This window comes from Azolla caroliniana, unplaced genomic scaffold (assembly GCF_043228905.1).
Source record: "Azolla caroliniana isolate FFs.n. ecotype wild unplaced genomic scaffold, voAzoCaro1.0.p SCAF_11, whole genome shotgun sequence".
Lineage (NCBI taxonomy): Eukaryota > Viridiplantae > Streptophyta > Polypodiopsida > Salviniales > Salviniaceae > Azolla > Azolla caroliniana.
In genome coordinates, this window is record NW_028230446.1 from 16,027,516 (window position 1) to 16,045,066 (window position 17,551).

At 48.8% G+C, this 17,551-nt stretch overlaps 1 protein-coding gene across 1 annotated transcript; it reads left to right on the plus strand.

The window, feature by feature from the left end:
* Window positions 1-6,478: 6,478 nt before the first annotated feature.
* On the plus strand, window positions 6,479-8,563 carry LOC147858033 (uncharacterized). The gene has a single exon (XM_087327579.1). The coding sequence runs from the start codon at window positions 6,479-6,481 to the stop codon at window positions 8,561-8,563; it is 2,085 nt and encodes a 694-aa protein (XP_087183705.1).
* The last annotated feature ends 8,988 nt before the right edge of the window (window positions 8,564-17,551 follow it).

Consider the following 17,551-nt stretch of genomic DNA (forward strand, 5'->3'; position numbering starts at 1 on the left):
AGATGCAGGCCGCCACGACCACGATGGCGATGACGCCTGCGACACTGGGGCGGCCACTGATCGGCAGCCATACATCGCAGGATCCGTCCATGGTGGAGCACAAGGTCATCTCCATCCGCATCGTGGGCCTGCGGATCCTCAAGAACCTGGCCAAGGACCCCCTCAACAGCCTGCGGATCGGGGCTACCCGGGGCCTCCTCACCCGCCTGGTGACGTTCATCCACGTCTCCGAAGCCAGGATGTGCAACGTGGAAGAAGAACAGGACCTGAAGTTCCTGCAGGTCAGGAAATCGTTGGAGCTCCTCAATCTGCTGGCGGCCACGCCCGGCAGCGCAGGGAGGACGCTGAGGCAGGACATCGCGAGGATCGTGTTCACGGTGTCGAGTCTGAAGAGAATCGTGCAGTTCGGGGAGTCGCACGTGGTGCTGCAGCTCTGCTCCATCGACATCCTGTCGAGCCTGGCCATGGACGACGATGTCCGAGGGACGATCGGGAGGACGGGCGGGCTCATCCGCTGCCTGCTGGCCCTGCTCCTCAAGCACAGGGAAAGGGGGAGCGCGGGAGGAGATTCCACCCATATCCAGGTCGCGCAGAAGGCCGGGGAAGCCCTAGCTTTGCTAGCACTGAAGAGCGAGGTCAACTGTGCGAGAATGGCGAGGCTGAGAGTGATGGAAGATTGGGCGGTGGTGTCGCCAGAGGAGGTGGAGGAGGAGGGGGAGGAGGAATCAGGTGGAGGAGGAGGTGGGATCCCGGTGGTGGAGGCTCTCCTGGGGATGGTCTCAGATTGGGATGTAGGCGACATAGCCATGAACATACTGAGGAGCTTCTGCGCGTACGGGAAGGAATTGTGGAGGGAGGAGATAGCGGAGGAGTGCGCGAAGAAGGCGATGAAGATCATGGTGGAGAGAGGGGGGAGGGCACAGGTGGCGGCGATGGGGCTCCTGGCGAAGGTAGCAGGGAAGGTGAAGGACATGAGAGGTTTAATGGAGGAGGAGGAGGAGCAGGAGCAGGGGATAAGAGCAGAGGCGGTGGTGAGGAAGCTGGTGGGGGTGCTGGACAACAACTTGGGCCAGCCCGTGGCGAAGCTCCCAGCCCTCCGGCGGAACGCGGTGGAGGCGGCGGTTGTTCTCACCGAGAGCCACCCGCAGATCTTCGAAGAAGTGTTCCGGCGGCACAAGTTCGGCCTGCTCCTCCTCCGTGTGTCCGACTCGGTCTCGGACATTGAGGACTACGCCACGTTCTCCGGTGCCGCCGGCATGACCTGCCACTCGGATTGCATGTCCACCCTTCTCGAACGCGGCATCCGCTTATTTCTCAAGCGTACCGCCCGCCCGACCGCCCGCCCGTCCGACTAACCTAACGAAGTGATGTCCGGACCATGATATGTGCGGGGTGGGTGCCCTTTCACACCCTAGAGGCAAGCCATTGCCCCCCCCCCCCCCCCCCCACCATCTATATCTACCCACGCATATATGTATGTACTATGGACATGGTATGTATATATCACACTTCTTTGATTCTCATTGGGTTTAAAGCCTTCTTATTCAATAAAGCTTAAACGTGCAAATTGCACTTTTTCTCCAAACCATTCTTTTGTTTAACCTTGTCAAAAGTTTGTACGCCCTACCCTAATACTATGGCGATGTTTTCTTTTTCCCGTATAGCTAAAGTACCAAATCATTCTTGCCTTCCCCCTATGGTTGCGTAGTTCATGAAACATCTCTGGAGAGGTATTTCTTCTAGACCGGGAAACTAATATGTCACAACTTCTTGATCACTTTCTCGAGAAACGGAAAAACGGTAGGAACGGTTGTCATATTGATGACCTACCACGAAGCCCCATGAGGAGGTGCCACATCTCATTTGAAGCTACTTTGCTTGAGAAGTATAGTCTCAAAACCTTTGACACTTCTTACCGGCACCTTTTATTAGTTCTCTTGAGGTGGTCTTTGGGTATCTTTTGAAGCTTGGGTCCTTCATTTCTTTTTCTATTTTATGGAGCTCACTTGCCTCTATTTAGGCATTAGTGTGTTATGGAGAAGGCAAGTACAAGTTGATTACCATGGTCTCTTCCAATGGACGTGAGGGTTCCCCATCTTTGAATTTGTGTTGAGACAGCTAGATCACATTCCACATTAATAAGTTTGCTAGATGTTTTCGAGGAAGATACTATCCTATATGATAGTCTCACTTTTTGGATGTGATTCTATCTCATAGGTCATCCATGACAACTTGCCCTAATAAAAAACTTAAAACTTCCCCATATGGCATTCATACATACATATACAAACAAGCTTTTTGTGGGCCACTTTGTCTCTCGTGTGATTTTGTTAGCCACAAAAGCTTGGATAAGGAGAGAGGATGCATAAATTGAAGGGGATGAATAGTAGAAGAAAAGAAAGAAAGAAAGAAAGAAAGAAAGAAAAGGAGATTTTAGTTTTACAAACAATGATAGTAATGTCCCCACCTATGTACATGGTTAAGAAGCTTAGTTTGAAAAATACTTAGCTAGACACTTGAATTTGTTCATACCTCATGAGGAATTGAATTATTGAGAAATTCCATAAATGTATGTGTATAATTAGGCTTGGAGGATAATGATATGTGAATGTGAATTTGGAGGATAATAAATTCAATGAGAACCATCATCCATGTATTCTTCTTTTCTCGGTTTCTCTTCCCTTGAGGTATGTGTAGAGTTTACTACTATTGGTAAAATCCTCCAGATTACCTTTTGTTCTCAATGAATCCCCACCACTAAAACATAAAACATATCTTACCTTTTGTTTTGTTGTGGTGTGTCTTGAGTTTATTGGTGTTGGATCAATGTTTTATTAGTTTGTTATAAAACAAATCTATACCTTCGTGGTCTAAGTTTCTAACTAAGAAATAACTAATTTATGTTCAAAAAGTTAAATGTTATAGGTGTTTGGCTCAAGCTATTATTCTACATATTTATAGACGTGCATCACGAATGTACAAGGATCACAATTAGCACGATCAAATCCATGTCAATCTATCTATCTTTCACATACTTCTACATATTTAGCTATAATATTGACAAATATGCAGGACACGACATAAACCACGCATATGCGATCTACCTAAACACAATTCTTCAAGTTTAGCTAGACAATAATAATTTTTGACTTATGGATAAACCAAGGACAAGCATTGCACAATTGTCTTTTTAAATCTTTTGATTTATGGAATATATCAATCTCCATTCTTGACATTAGGAAGCATAAGACATGAGATGCATCACAATGTGTTGTAGACATCATATTTTGTGTAATGAATTTTCAATGACGTGCAAGCTAATTTGATGTATTTCATACACATGTATACAAGCTATAGGATTTCATACTTCAATATCATCTTAGGAGGTAACCATGAAATTTATAGGATATAAACTCCATTGACCTAAGTTTTATTTAATCATTGGTTTTATATATTTTTTATACACATTTGGAAATACTATTTCTTATACAGAGAATACCGTGTGTAATTTATTTTTCCAAAAAAAAAACTACTTCCATTAGTTAAGTCAGTGTACATAAGATAATATACAACTCATATCTTATAGGCCAACTTGCATGGTGAAAAAGAAAACATGTATAAAGGAATCAACAAAAAACCTCCTAATCACCACATCATCCGCTGAGCATAGAATTACTCGGCCGCATACCCTGCACGTGAGCCTCATACAACTCGAATTCAGCATAGACATCCTCCAATCTCTTCACGTGGCAACACCCATCTATATGTTAGGTACACTCGGAGGGAACAACCATCGTAGTGGCTGATAAATCCACTTTGCTTTGCCACCCACCATTCGCAGCATCGGAGAACCTCTCCATTTTAGAAGGAATCGAGCTCTTCTAGCCTCTTCACTCGTGTCTGAGGACCCCTAAAGGCTTTCAAACTCTCCTTGTAACGTAGAAATAAGATTAAACTAGATCATTGAACTCTCAACCGGTGGGGTTCGCTTTTTTGAGAAAGTCTCCTTGCACCTAGATACCCACACTTGCCAAACCGTAAGGCCGACCACCAATAACCAAATGTCCACATATTGTTCCTGTATGTAGAATGAACCTCCTTGCGCTAAAGGTTGTATAGTTCCATGCATCACCTTTAAAGGACTATTTCCATTCCACCCATGAAACCACGCAGCCGATTCAATGGCCAACCAAATGACAGTTGCGCTCGATACATGAACATCAACCCCCCATCGAGGAAAGATTCTTAAGCTCCTCGCCCAAACTTCTTGGGCTCGTGGGCAGCTCCGCAAACAATGTGCGATGTCCTCCAAACTCGTTTTGTAGGCCTTGCAACTACTCATGCCACCCCTTTTACCAAGCCACTCTCCAGTTGGAACAACCCGATGGGTGATTAACTAGAAAAACACTTTGACCCTGTTAGGGAGGGATGAATTCCATATCCTGCTCCTAGTTCTATCCACGAAGACCAAATCGACAACTACATGGGTCCATTTGTTGGCGCACTTCTCACAATGCAAGCATAACTTTCTGCCCAACCGCGTCGAGTACTCGAAGAAACCTATTGATTTATCTTGTTCTCCCTTCCACTTATATTCTGTAGGATCCCATTCTAAACACTCAAGTGGCTTGTCTTCAACCACCTACAAGATCCAGTCCTCCTCAACCTCATCGACTAGTGGATTCACCTTCCATTTCTTGCCACCTCGTGCCACAATTCTAATCAGGGGCCAACTTGTACCTTTATTTATTGATCCCAATTGGATGATCTTCCCGTTCTTTCCTAGACCCTTGGCATTGATCATTTTTTCCGTATCATCATGTCAATGTTAATGTGCGGAAACATTAGACAAAACTAGCTCAACCAGGTAGCAATAGAGAATAAGATGAAGGTTTAATGGAGAAGCTTAATACACAGAGAGTATACGCGGGAGAGACAAAGAGAGTAGAATGTAAATGTAAATTCAAAAATGAAAACACTTTGTAACTTTGTACATACAATGTGCTATAACAACACTATTTATACAAGTCCATAAAGGATTGACAAAAGTACTGAGAGGTACTTCAATATTCGTACGTGCGATTGACACTAACTACGAGACAATAATTATCTAGTAGTCTAGGCTACTACTAGGCTTTCGGTTCCCGCTTGAATCCGGCTCTCCGATCCGTCTCCCCGATCCGGCCGGTTGTTTCCGGATACCATCTGGATATCGATCTAGCTCATCCTCTTGGATGTTGATTCGGATCAGGTTGAGCTTGCTCGCTCAACACATCACTTTGTCCAAACCATTCACCCTCTTCCCCATTACTAATAGGAATAGAGTATAAAATTGTATTGATTAGGTCAAACATCTTCTTGCCATTTCTAAACTTTCCCAAGTCTTCAAATCATTTATCATGATTACTAGCGGATACCCGCATCCATAGATTGGCACATGCGTGATATTCGTGATATTCTCCATGCGTAATATTCTCAATATTCAAGAATACGAAATGGCCCGAAGAATATTAAAAAGCCATTTGTTTTGCAAAATAAATATAAAAAAATTATTTATTTATTTAAATAAATTTATTTCACCTAAAAAAGAACAATTATTCATTAATAGATTATAGTGTAAAGAGAGTTTATGTGTTACAACCGTTACAATTACATAAAAGAAAATAGTAGAATATTTAAATAAATCTTGGAAGCACAAACGTTTCATCTCATGAACGTTTGGGCTCCCAATAAGTTCTATTTAAAGAAGTAGTTGTGATTTTGAAAAGGGGGGGGGGGTTCCCAATGGGGAAGTACCAAGTCATTAGTTAGTAATTCGCACTTACCTTTTTTTATTTCTATTGAATACAAAGAGTGTTCTCTCTCATTTTGTGCCATTGGTTTAATACTTGGTATCAGAGCAAGATAAGGATTGGCAAGCCATTCCAGCAAGAAGAGATTGAAGAAGTGGCACACGACACCACGAGAGGAGTCAAGGTAACCACAAAGATAGTAGACTATTTTTTTTTTTTTTCTCTCTCTTTTATCTAACCAATGGCGGGAAGAAGGCGAAGAAGAGGGATCAACTTGGGAGAGCTAGGGGAACTAAGGAGACACTCCATTAGGGGAGATAGCCCTAGATCGAGGAGACCAAGAGGCCACCGAATTAGAGAATGGAAGGTTCAATATGGAAGATCAAAGATGGGAGAGAGAAGAAGAGGAATCGGGGCCGCAAGGGAGAAGGCCCACGGAAGGAGGACCAGGGCGTTTGGAGGAGATGGTGCAGAGGTTGGAAGTCGGGAATGCCGAGAACCGCTGCCACAACTTGGGATCATTTAAACCTATCAAACCAAAAATGTACATGGGGGAGAGGAACTCGGTGGTACTTACAAGATGGATAAGAGAAACCAAACTATTCCTCGTCCAAAGTCAAGTAGAACCCGACTTGTGGGTGATGGTCTCCGCGTGTTTTTTGGATGGACCAGCACAAAATTGGTACATGTCGGGGGAAAGCGTGTTTGAGTTCACGCCTTGGACAGAGTTTAAGCGGGAATTGCGTCATTATTTCATACCACAAAATGAACATCTCCGCATCATGGATGAATGGAGGATGTTGAGACAAGGGGAAGGGCAACTCACCATGTACATTGAGAGGTATCGCCAAGTGACATTGCAGCTGCCGCATCTTCATCAAATAACCAAACTCCACGGGTTCCTAGTTGGATTGAAGCCTCGGATCAGGATAGAGGTAGAAAAGATGAACCCTCAAACTTGTGAGGAAGCCATGAGGGTGGCAGAGAGGATAGGAGACATAGAAGGGAGCTCCCGACCTTTCCACAACAATCTAGGAAGTACATCCAACAATCGTGGGTGGACGACTACCACTAGTTCGATAGGAAGAGGAACAACACGAGGGGATCAAATTAGATCGAGCTGGACAAATAGCGGGGGAGGAGGAGGACAGCCGGGGAGTCCCATTTCTACTTCAACACAACGAACCCCACTAATTAGAAGAGGCTGTTTTGAGTGTGGAGGCCCTCACTTGGCATCCAATTGTCCAAAAAAGAAGCAACTCACGGTGCGGGCAGCCACCTCACAACTCGAGTTAACAGAGCTCGAGGAAGGTTCCGAGCAAGACATACAAGCAATAGCAGCGCAATATGAGGAAGAAGATGAAGAAGTCGCTGTACGTGCAGGAGCCGCCACCGCCTGGCCTACCTGTCTCACAGTCAAACTCAATAACACAAGTAATCTCTTTCTCAACGTAAAAATTAATGGGCATAGTTGTGAGGCAATGGTAGACAACGGTGCAACACACAACTTCATAACACCTGAATGCGCGAAGAAGTGGGGATTAAAATTGCAACCTTTAACCAACCTCTTTGTGAGTTTTGTACAGGGATACACTAATAAGTGTTCATTAGCAGCCAATGTCTTGATTGAAGCGGGAGAATGGAAGGGGCGAACACCTTTTCTAGCGGTTGACATGGATGGGTGCGAGGTGATCTTAGGGCTAGAATGGGTGGATAAGTACGTCATCAACCAATTCGGGAAAAAGGTAGACAAGGTGTTACTAGATAATGAAGATGGGAAGGGAGGCATCATTGTAAACATGCATAGGAGAAATGCAAAGGCAAAGGCGACAACCGTAACCGCAAAACTTTGCACGGGAAAGGTGGCAAATCGAGTCTTAAAGAAGGGCGGCCAACTCTTTCTTTGCACGGCCCTGCAAGCATCAACAACAGTGAGGAAGGAAGAACTAAGGGCAGAAAATATGAAGGAAATATTAGAGCAATACAAGGATGTCTTAACAGCGGAGCTACCCAAAACTCTTCCGCCACAAAGGTCAATCGATCATAAAATCCCAACCATTCCCGGAAGCATACCACCTGTAAAAGCTCCTTACCGAATGAATGCTACTCAATTAGCAGAGCTAAAACAACAATTACAAGAATTAGAAGCATGTGGGTTCATTAGACCAAGCCAATCACCTTACGGTGCGCCCGTCATTTTTGTTGCAAAGAAGGATGGGACATTGCGCATGTGCATGGATTACAGGTCTCTCAACAAAATCACCATAAAAAATAAATACCCATTACCTTTGATTTCCGACCTCTTGGATCAACTACAAGGAGCCCGTTATTTCTCTCGCATAGATCTCAGATCAGGGTATCATCAAATCCGCGTAGCTACGGAGGATATTGAGAAGACAGCATTTAGGACGAGATATGGCAGTTTTGAATGGCTGGTGATGAGTTTCGGTTTGACAGGAGCACCCGGAACATTCTGTAGGCTCGGAAATGAAATTTTTAGGGATTATTTGGATAAATTTTTGATAATTTACATTGATGATTTGTTAATTTTCAGTAAGACTTTTGAGGAACATAAACAACATGTCACCAATGTGCTGCAACGATTACGGGAGCATCAGTTATACGCAAAACCTGAGAAGTGTGAGTTCGCTATGGAGGAGCTTGAATTCTTAGGATTTCGAATAGGAAGAGAAGGGCTCAAGATGGATCCGGCCAAGGTAAAAGCAGTTCAAGATTGGCCACGACCCACCAAAGTCCTCGAAGTGCAGTAATTCATAGGCTTCGTCTAGTATGTGAGAAGATTTATTAAAAACTTCAGTCAAATCGCAACCCCACTGACGAATCTCATCAAAGGCTCACAAACATTCAGTTGGTCTGAACGTGAACAACATGCCTTCGATCAATTGAAGAAGGCAGTGTGTGTGCAACTGGTTCTTCAACTCCCGGACTTTTCAAAACCATTTGAAATTCACACTGATGCTTCTGATTTTGCTTATGGGGCTGTGCTTATGCAGGATGGTCATCCGATTGCCTATGAGTCAAAAAAGTTTTCAGTGATAGAAAGTCGGTGGCCCACACACGAGAAGGAAATGTTGGCAATAGTTTATGCACTTCGGAAGTGGCGGCACTACGTACAAGATAAATTTACACGAGTAGTGACCGACAACATCTCCTTGCAATATTTTCTGACACAACCACGACTTTCAGCAAAACAAATGAGATGACAAGATATGTTAGCAGAATTTGATTTGGAGATTGTACATAAAAAAGGCAAGTTGCATACATTACCTGATGCATTAAGTCGATTGCCACGCATCCTCCATATTTCTGTCATCTCGGCTCAAGGATGGATAGATGAAGTACGACAAGCACAAACAGAGGATGCAGAGATGCGCGAATTAGTAACCAAAGTCATGAATGGGAGCATAACTCATGGAATGTACAAGTTGCAGGACGGCTTATTGTGGAGTGATGATAAAATAGTAATCCCGAATAATATATCACTAAAGGCAAAGATACTAAGGGAATTACATGATTGCCACATGGCCGGGCATGGGGGACAAAAGCGCACATTAAAAGCTGTTAAAAAGTTCTTCGTGTGGCCAAGAATGGAACATGAGATCATTGACTACATACGTTCATGCCAGGTATGTCAAGCCGTGAAAGCTAGGCGAGGAAAAGCGCTCGGACTACTGCAACAGATGCCGGTACCATCCCGTCCATGGGATGTAATAAGCATGGATTTTATAATTGATTTACCCTCATCCAAGGGGTTTCGCATCCTTATGGTCATTGTGGATTTTTTTTCTAAACAAGCTCACTTCGTGCCGGCAAAGCCACCTCTAATAGCGCAACATGTAGCACACTTGTTTTTTAAACATGTTTTTAAGTATCACGGGCTGCCAGAAATCATAGTATCAGATAGGGATCCAAGGTTCACTAGTGGATTTTGGCAAGAATTGTTTCGGATTCTAGGCACACAACTCCGTATGTCATCATCCGCACATCCGCAAACAGACGGGCAAACTGAGCGACTCAATCAAGGCATCGAGGACTACATTCGATGTTATGTCAAAGCAGATCAGACGGACTGGGTGGAACACATCGACATGCTCGAATTTTGTTACAATGCTGCAATCCATTCATCAACAGGATTCTCTCCATTCGAGCTCGCCACAGGTAAAGAAGTCCTCACACCGATTGCTTTATTGCATACAAATAAGAAGACACAAGTAGAGGAATTGGACGTGTCTCGTTTTTTGGAGGAGTGGAAGGACCGGATGCAAGCAGCACAAGAGCATCTCATAAAAACAAAGTCACAGATGATCAATCGTGTCAATAAGAAACGGGAACACGTGGAGTTTTACCCAGGGGATTTAGTACTTGTCAATTCGGCTAGTTGGCCGTTACTTCAGGGCCTCACGCCCAAGTTTAACCATAGGTTCTATGGACCATACAAGGTGGTCAAACAACTCAATAATGTATCCTACAAATTACAACTTCCGAAGGCTTCCAAGATACATGATGTTTTTCATGTTAGCCTGCTAAAACGTTTCCACCAAGATGAAACATGGGGGCGCGAGGCAACTATTAGATGTGAACCTGAAGCACTTTTGAAGACACAGGTTCGTAGAGGGAGAAGACGCTACTTCATCAAGTGGCGAGGGAAACCATTATCCGAAGCATCGTGGGTAACTGAAGAAGCGTTGCTACAAGCAGGGTTTGAATGGCTACTTGAGCCTCTACAACAACCAGAGCCCTGACCTAGGAACCTTTATGCAATAGTTTCGAGGTCAAAACTCTCTCGACTAGCGGGAGAGTGTTACAACCGTTACAATTACATAAAAGAAAATAGTAGAATATTTAAATAAATCTTGGAAGCACAAATGTTTCATCTCATGAACGTTTGGGCTCCCAATAAGTTCTATTTAAAGAAGTAGTTGTGATTTTGAAAAGGGGGGGGGGGTTCCCAATGGGGAAGTACCAAGTCATATGCTTGTGCATTCTCTATTTTTATGTGGAATTAAGAGTTTAAAGCATAAGGTCATATGATGTATGAGGGAAATGCTACCATATTGTGTTTTAGGGTTGAACCCATGACTAACAATCAACAACGGCTTGGTTTGAACCGAACCGAACCGCAAAACCGTGGTTTAACAGCTTAATGGTTTGGTTTGGTTCAATTTCAACAGTCAAAAACCATGGTTTAAACTATTTAACGTTTTTTATTTTTTTATTTGTTTAAATTTTTAAAAAAATTAAAAATTGTTTTTTAAACAATCTTTTCATTTTTAGTCCTTACTCTCACATTAAAGGAACATCTTTAAAAATTTTAAAATTTTAAAAAATGAAATATTTTAAATTTAAAGTTTAAAATTGGACCTAAATTGAAAACCGAAACCGAACCATGAAACCGCGATTGTAACAGTTTTGAAAAAATTTAACAATTCGGTTTAACAATTTCGTGGTTCGGTTTGGTTCAAGTTTAAAAAAATTTAAACGGTTCGGCTTTGACCCTCTCAAACCAAACCAAACCGTTGCCGATTGTTACCCATGATCTTACGATCTCCATTGGCCTAACTTTCCCAACAAAGCTTTCTCTCCCTCTCTCTCTCTCTCTCTCTCTCTCTCTCTCTCTCTAACGGCTCTCTCTGTCGTTGCGTTGTTGTCGCTGTCATCGCCGTCGCCGTCACCGTCGTCGTCGTCTGCAGCCGCTGCAACCGTCGCCGTCTGCTCTCTCTCTCTCTGTTGTGGCTGTCGCCGGCTAGTGTCGTCGCCGTCGCCGTCATCTGTTGTTGTCGTCGTCCGACGACTACCGTTATTTGCGGCCGTCGCCGTCTTCTACAGTCTGCAGTCGTCTGTCGTCTGCTGTCGTCGTCTGCTGTCTGCCGTCTGCTGCCGTCGTCGCCGTCGCCGTCACGGGGTGTTTCTTCTCCGTTTTCTCTTGATGTGGTGAAGTGCCATTTTCTTGACGAGTTCGTGGGTGCGTTCTTTTGGTGTGCTCGTCGCGTTGTCGTGGAGAAAACCGTCCATAAGCGGAATCGGCACACCAAGGCGTGGGAACCGGTTCTTCACGCGCGCACGCTCCAAGTTGTAAGTAGAAGCGAATTAGAAGGATAATCGGCAGGAACGGGCCCTAACACAAGTGGAGACAAAGACCGCGCGAACAGTCTTTTCAGTCGCGCGCGCGAGCGAAGGAACTGTACGAGTCGGCGGCGTAACTACGCGGATGCGTGAAGGACGGAGCGGATCCCTGTCCAAAAGGGACAGGGAATAAAGCTGACATGACGGCCTGCTCGTCGGCCTATATAAGGAGCAGGAAAGAGCTGTTGCAGGCATCTCGCGCAGAGAGGACGAAGTGCTGCCGGACCGTTTCTGGATGCTTCGCCCTCTGTTTCCTTCCTTCTTGAGCTCCATAGCTTTCTGTGCAGGGTTCCGAGGAGGCTCGCGCTGTTTTCGAGGAACGCCCGAGTGCTTCCGGCAGCACCTCCGACCTGCTACCCCCCCCCTTTGTGCGTCGAGGCGAACAGGCATCGGCATCTGTTCGCCGGCCTGTTCGGTTGTAGACAACCTGTGCCCCATCGAGGGTTGTAGTCGTGTTAGCCATTTTTGTTAATATACATATTTAGTCATTCGCATCTGTCTGTGTCGGTGTCTGTTCGCGTTCTCCGTGCTGAAGGGCCGTGTCCCTGTGTACCCCCGGTCCTGCGTAGCCGGTTCTCTCTCTTTCTCCTCCCTCGCTTGCTCTTTGGTTCGAGGCCCCCGCGGTCCCGCCTCGTTTCCACACGCACTTGCGTAATATCTCGACATCTTTGGTGAACCCGACGTGAAAGAGGCGGCAGAAGAGCAGAAGATGAGGGGGTCGGATCTTGCAGAGGCCATGGCTTCGGCCGTGGATCGGATTGTAAACGCACGCGAGGGCACCGGTGCCCTCGACAGAGCTATTGAGGCGGTCGTCGGCACGATCGGCCGGTTCGATGGGAAGGATGCCACGAAGTATTTGGCGTCCTACGGTGCAGAGATGCTGATGCGGGACATTCCGGAAGAAAGGCGTCTTGCCGGATTTCCCCGAGTGGCGATGTCGAGCATCCATGCGGAGGTGCTCGAGGTGCGGGCGGAGAGCCGTACCTGGGAGGAGTTCGAAGGTCGGCTCCTAGAGAAATACGGGCTGGACGACGCGCTCTGGCTTTCGAAGCGAAGGTTCATGGAATGGGTGGAGTCCCCGGGGAAGGGAAGAAACGCGTCGGCACTCCTCCGGGAGTTTGAGGAAAACTTTGCGCGCCTTTCGGCGCTCGACCGAACCATCCTGGACACGAGCCGGGTCTTGCTGTTTGTCAAGTCGATCGACGAGCGGGATCGGGAGCAAGTGGGCCTCTTGCTGGAAACCGAAGACGGGCTCACTACCGACTGGGCGGCTGTCAAGAAAGTCTGTGGCCGTTTCGACAAACGGCGAGAATGGGCGGATAACGAGGCAGCCGGGTCGGGCTCGGTCGTAGCAAGGAAGCTCGAACCAGCGCCACAGGTGCGAAAGGAAGAGACCCGAGAGTGGTTGGAAACCGGTTCGGCTTCGACCGGCGTAGTCAGAGGCTCAACCGGAGGAGCGGCGCTGGAGGAATTGACGAGGGCGATAAAGGACCTCCAAATCGCGCAAGCCCGAAGGGAAGGTGGCGAACCGGCTCGTGACCGACGGCCGGCGGCAGGAAACAGGTGCATGTGGTGCGATGAAGTCGGCCACATTCGGAAGGACTGCGGCGACTTCGCGGAGGCGCTGAGGAACAGGGTGGTGTACCTGTGGGAAGGACGGGTGCATGCCAGCGACACCCGAAGGGCCCTGAGCCGAAACGACGGGCGAGGTGGTATGAAAAGGTTGATGGAAGAGGCGGCGGCCCGACACGGGGAAACCGTCCACTACTCGGCGTCGGCCGGCATTCGAGTCGGGGGCGGCGAGGCCCGAAGGGAAAGCAAAGCCGGATTCTGGCCGACGATGCTGGAAGGCCTTGCCGGTGCAAGGCTTAAAAGGGAGGAATCGGACCGTGCGGAGAAACGGGTACGGGAGATGACCGGGTGGAGCGACCCGGTCGAGGAAAAGACGGGCTTCGTGGAAGCTGCTTGCCAGAACTACGAGGCTCTGGTAGAAGAGAAGCGGGTGGGGAAACCCGGGACGACCGGGCCCTCACAACGATATGAGACCCGGTCCGGCCCACGACGGGACGAAGCCGGCGGGGCCGGTACGCAAGATAAACCCCAGAAGGGCGGGTACCGTCTGGGGACGGAGATAGAAAGGACCACGGACTTACGAAAGGTCCTGGAGGAACGGATCCTCGACAGCAAGGTGGAGCTGTCGTTACGAGAGGTGCTGGGAATCGCCAAGAAGGAGTTCCATGACTCCATCGTGGACTTGGTGAAACGGAAGAGGCTGTCAACGGAGACAGAACCGGCGAGACCGGTGGAAGTGCGGACGACGCACCTAGACGACATGGCGCTGGGAGACGAGTGGGCGGAAAGCCACTATTCGAGACCACACTGGGCCCGAGCGACCACGAAGACCCCGGTGAAGATCGGCGATGTCCAGGAATCGGTGATAGCTTTGGTGGACCACGGATCGGAGATCAATTTGATGTCCATGGACTTCTATAAGAAGGGCAAATGGCCGATCAACACCAAGCACGGGTGGAAAATAAGGGCAGCAACGCGCGCCACCGAGGAACTGCACGGGGCCTGTCCGAATGTGCGAGTCAAGATCGGCGACGTCGAGATTGACCAGCACTTCTTCGTGCAGGAGACGTCTTCGCATCCGGTCATACTGGGAGAGCCGTACATCACGGCGGCGCGAATGGAGACCAAAGTGCTGGACAATGGTTCGGCCTACACGAGGGTCAAAAGCCAAGACGGGCACCATTCGGTCTAGTTTCTGACGATACGGCCGAACCACGAACGTAACCGCGATTCCCTCGGTTCCGAAAACCGAGAGGATTTTTAGAGAGGACTGCCAAGGCGTGGGGCCGCGACAGTCCGGATGCTCCGGGAAAACCCCACATCTGTACGATAAAACCGTGTACAATAGGTAGGGAATTTTGCTTCTCCGACAGCGGAGCATGTACGATGGTCGGCATCGCCGGCCGAGAGAAAACAAAGACGGAGGGGAGACTTCGAGCGTGCGGAGTTCTCGGCCCTGACGAAGAAATCAACGGAGCCGTGGAGGCAGTCTCCTTCAACGACACCTTGGGAATGCTGGGACAGGTAGTCGAAGAAGACCTTAACGAAGACCGGACGATACCGGTATGTTCCGAAGAAATGTACGAAGTCATCGCGGACTTTGGTCGGGGGCTCGAGTCGGATCGGACGGCCCGAGTAAGCACCAAGTACAAGACTGTGGACCGGAAGGTAAGGCCAGTCGCGGTACCCTTACCGGAGGGCAGCGAGTCGCGAATCAAAGGGGTTGCATCGGACCCCAGCTTACGAGATCCGGCCTGCATAGGACACACCTTCACCAACGAGACGCTCCGGGAGCTCAAAATCGGTGGGGGCGGGTTCCTGCTACCGGCGGAGGAAGACCGGTTTCGGAGAATGCTCGGAAGGCACGGGAAAGCCTTCGCATTCTCGCCGGAGGAAATCGGGTGCGTGGACCCGACGATCGTAGAGCCGATGGTGATATTCAAGGTACCGCATGTACCGTGGAATCTCAAGCCAATTTCGGTTCTGAGAGCTCACATCCCGAAGTTGATGGAGCTGTTGAAGCAGAAAGTTGATATGGGCATTCTCGAGCCGTCGAGCGCCCCGTATTCAAACCGATGGTTTACCGTACCAAAGAAAAACGGATCATTGCGCTTCATTCAGGACCTGCAGCCGGTCAATAGAGTGACCATTTGGAACGCAGGGATCGGACCGACCATAGACGAGTTCGCGGAGGCCTTCGCCGGAAGGTCGATTTACTCGGTCGGTGATCTATACTCACGGTACGACCAGTTCCAGCTAGCCGTGGAGAGTAGAGACATTACGACGATGCGAACTCCCCTCGGCCTAGTGCGGATGTGTACGCTGCCGCAAGGAGGGACCAACTCGGTGGCCCACATGGTGAATGCGATGAACAAGGTGCTGAGGGACTGCATCCCGGACATCACCATGCCGTTTCTAGACGACATCCCGATCAAGGGATGCCCGGTAGAAGAGAAGGACGAGACGATCGGGCCGGACGGATGCCGGCGATTCGTGATGACACACATCGACGACTGCGAGAAGGTGCTGCAGAGGCTAGAGGATGCGAGGCTCACCTTCTCGGGGGAGAAATCAGCCTTCGGGCAGTCGGAAATCATGGTGGTCGGACACTTATGTGGGCCATATGGCCGGAAACCGTCTCCGGCAAAGGTAGAAGCCATCTCCGCGATGAAGCCCGACTGCAGCTCGGTCACGGAAGTACGAAGATTCCTGGGGGCATGCGCATTCTACCACATATGGATCCCGCATTACGCCCACGTTGCGGAGCCGCTATACGGATTATTGAAGAAAGGGCGAAGATTCGAATGGCTAGACAAGCACACGGAGTCGGTCCGGAAGCTGAAGGAGGCTCTTTCGGCAGCACCGGCGCTCCGAAAGGCCGTCTACAGGAAGGGCACCCTAGTGTACATAACGGTTGACACGAGTCCGACCGGAATCGAGTGGGTCGTCAACCAAGAAGACGAGGACGGCAATCGGTTTCCGATCCGATTCGGCGCGAAGGTCCTCAGTGAGCGGCAGCGAGGATACGCCCAGGTTAAACGCGAACTCTGGGGTATCGTTTCGGCGGTGAAGGCCGACAAGGACTATCTGATCGGGACAGAGGTAATCATAGAGACGGATTGCATGCCGATTCTCGGCATGGTTTCCGGATGCGCGACGCCGGACCTGGCAATGCTCAGGTGGATAGCGTACATCAAGTCCCTGGACCCGGGAATACGACACATTTCCGGGAAAGACAACGCCATGGCCGACATGCTTTCAAGGGCGAGATTCGATGACGAGGGCGGCATGGTTTCGGAGGACGAAGAGGTCGGCGTGGACTTCTTCGAGACTGCGTATGTGACAACCGACGGAACAAGCACTCCAGCGCTTAACGACTTCGACGCGAGCAAGTACGACGGGGAGTGGCTGCAGATCGGTGGGTTTTTGAAGACAATGACGCCCGATGCGCCATGGACGAAGGACGAGGCCAACCGGATCCGGAAGAAAGCGTACCGGTTCTTTCTCCGGGATGGATACTTGTGGAAGTACCCGAAGAAGAGGAACGGCGTCCCGCTCCGGGTGGTGGCAATGAAGGAAGATCAGGAGGAGCTGCTAGCGGCCTACCACGACAGCCCTTGGGCTGGACACCGTGGAACATGGGCTACATTTGAGAAACTGAAGGGGAAGTATTGGTGGCCAGGGCAGTACCAGGACGTGCATCGGTTCGTGACAACTTGCGAGAGCTGTCAGATGCACTCCATAGTCCGACATCGAGACGAGCTTCACCCTACGTACCCTCCGGCCATCCATTTCAAATGGATGGTAGATCTGGTAACGATGCCAATGGGAGTAGGACAGATGCGGTACCTGGTCCTAGCACGGGAGGATCTGACGAACCAGGTGGAAGGCCGGGCCCTTCCGAACAAAACGACTGCGGCCGTATGTCGGTTCCTAATCGAGGACGTGATATGCCGGTACGGGTGCGTCGGGAAGATCGTGGCTGACCGAGGGGAGTTGGACGCCGAAGAAGCCGCGGAGCTGTTGGACCGGCTGGGAGTCAA

Excerpts from the sequence above, each read along its gene's own strand:
- LOC147858033 (XM_087327579.1), top strand. The coding sequence starts at position 6,479 with ATGTCGGGGGAAAGCGTGTTTGAGTTCACGCCTTGGACAGAGTTTAAG.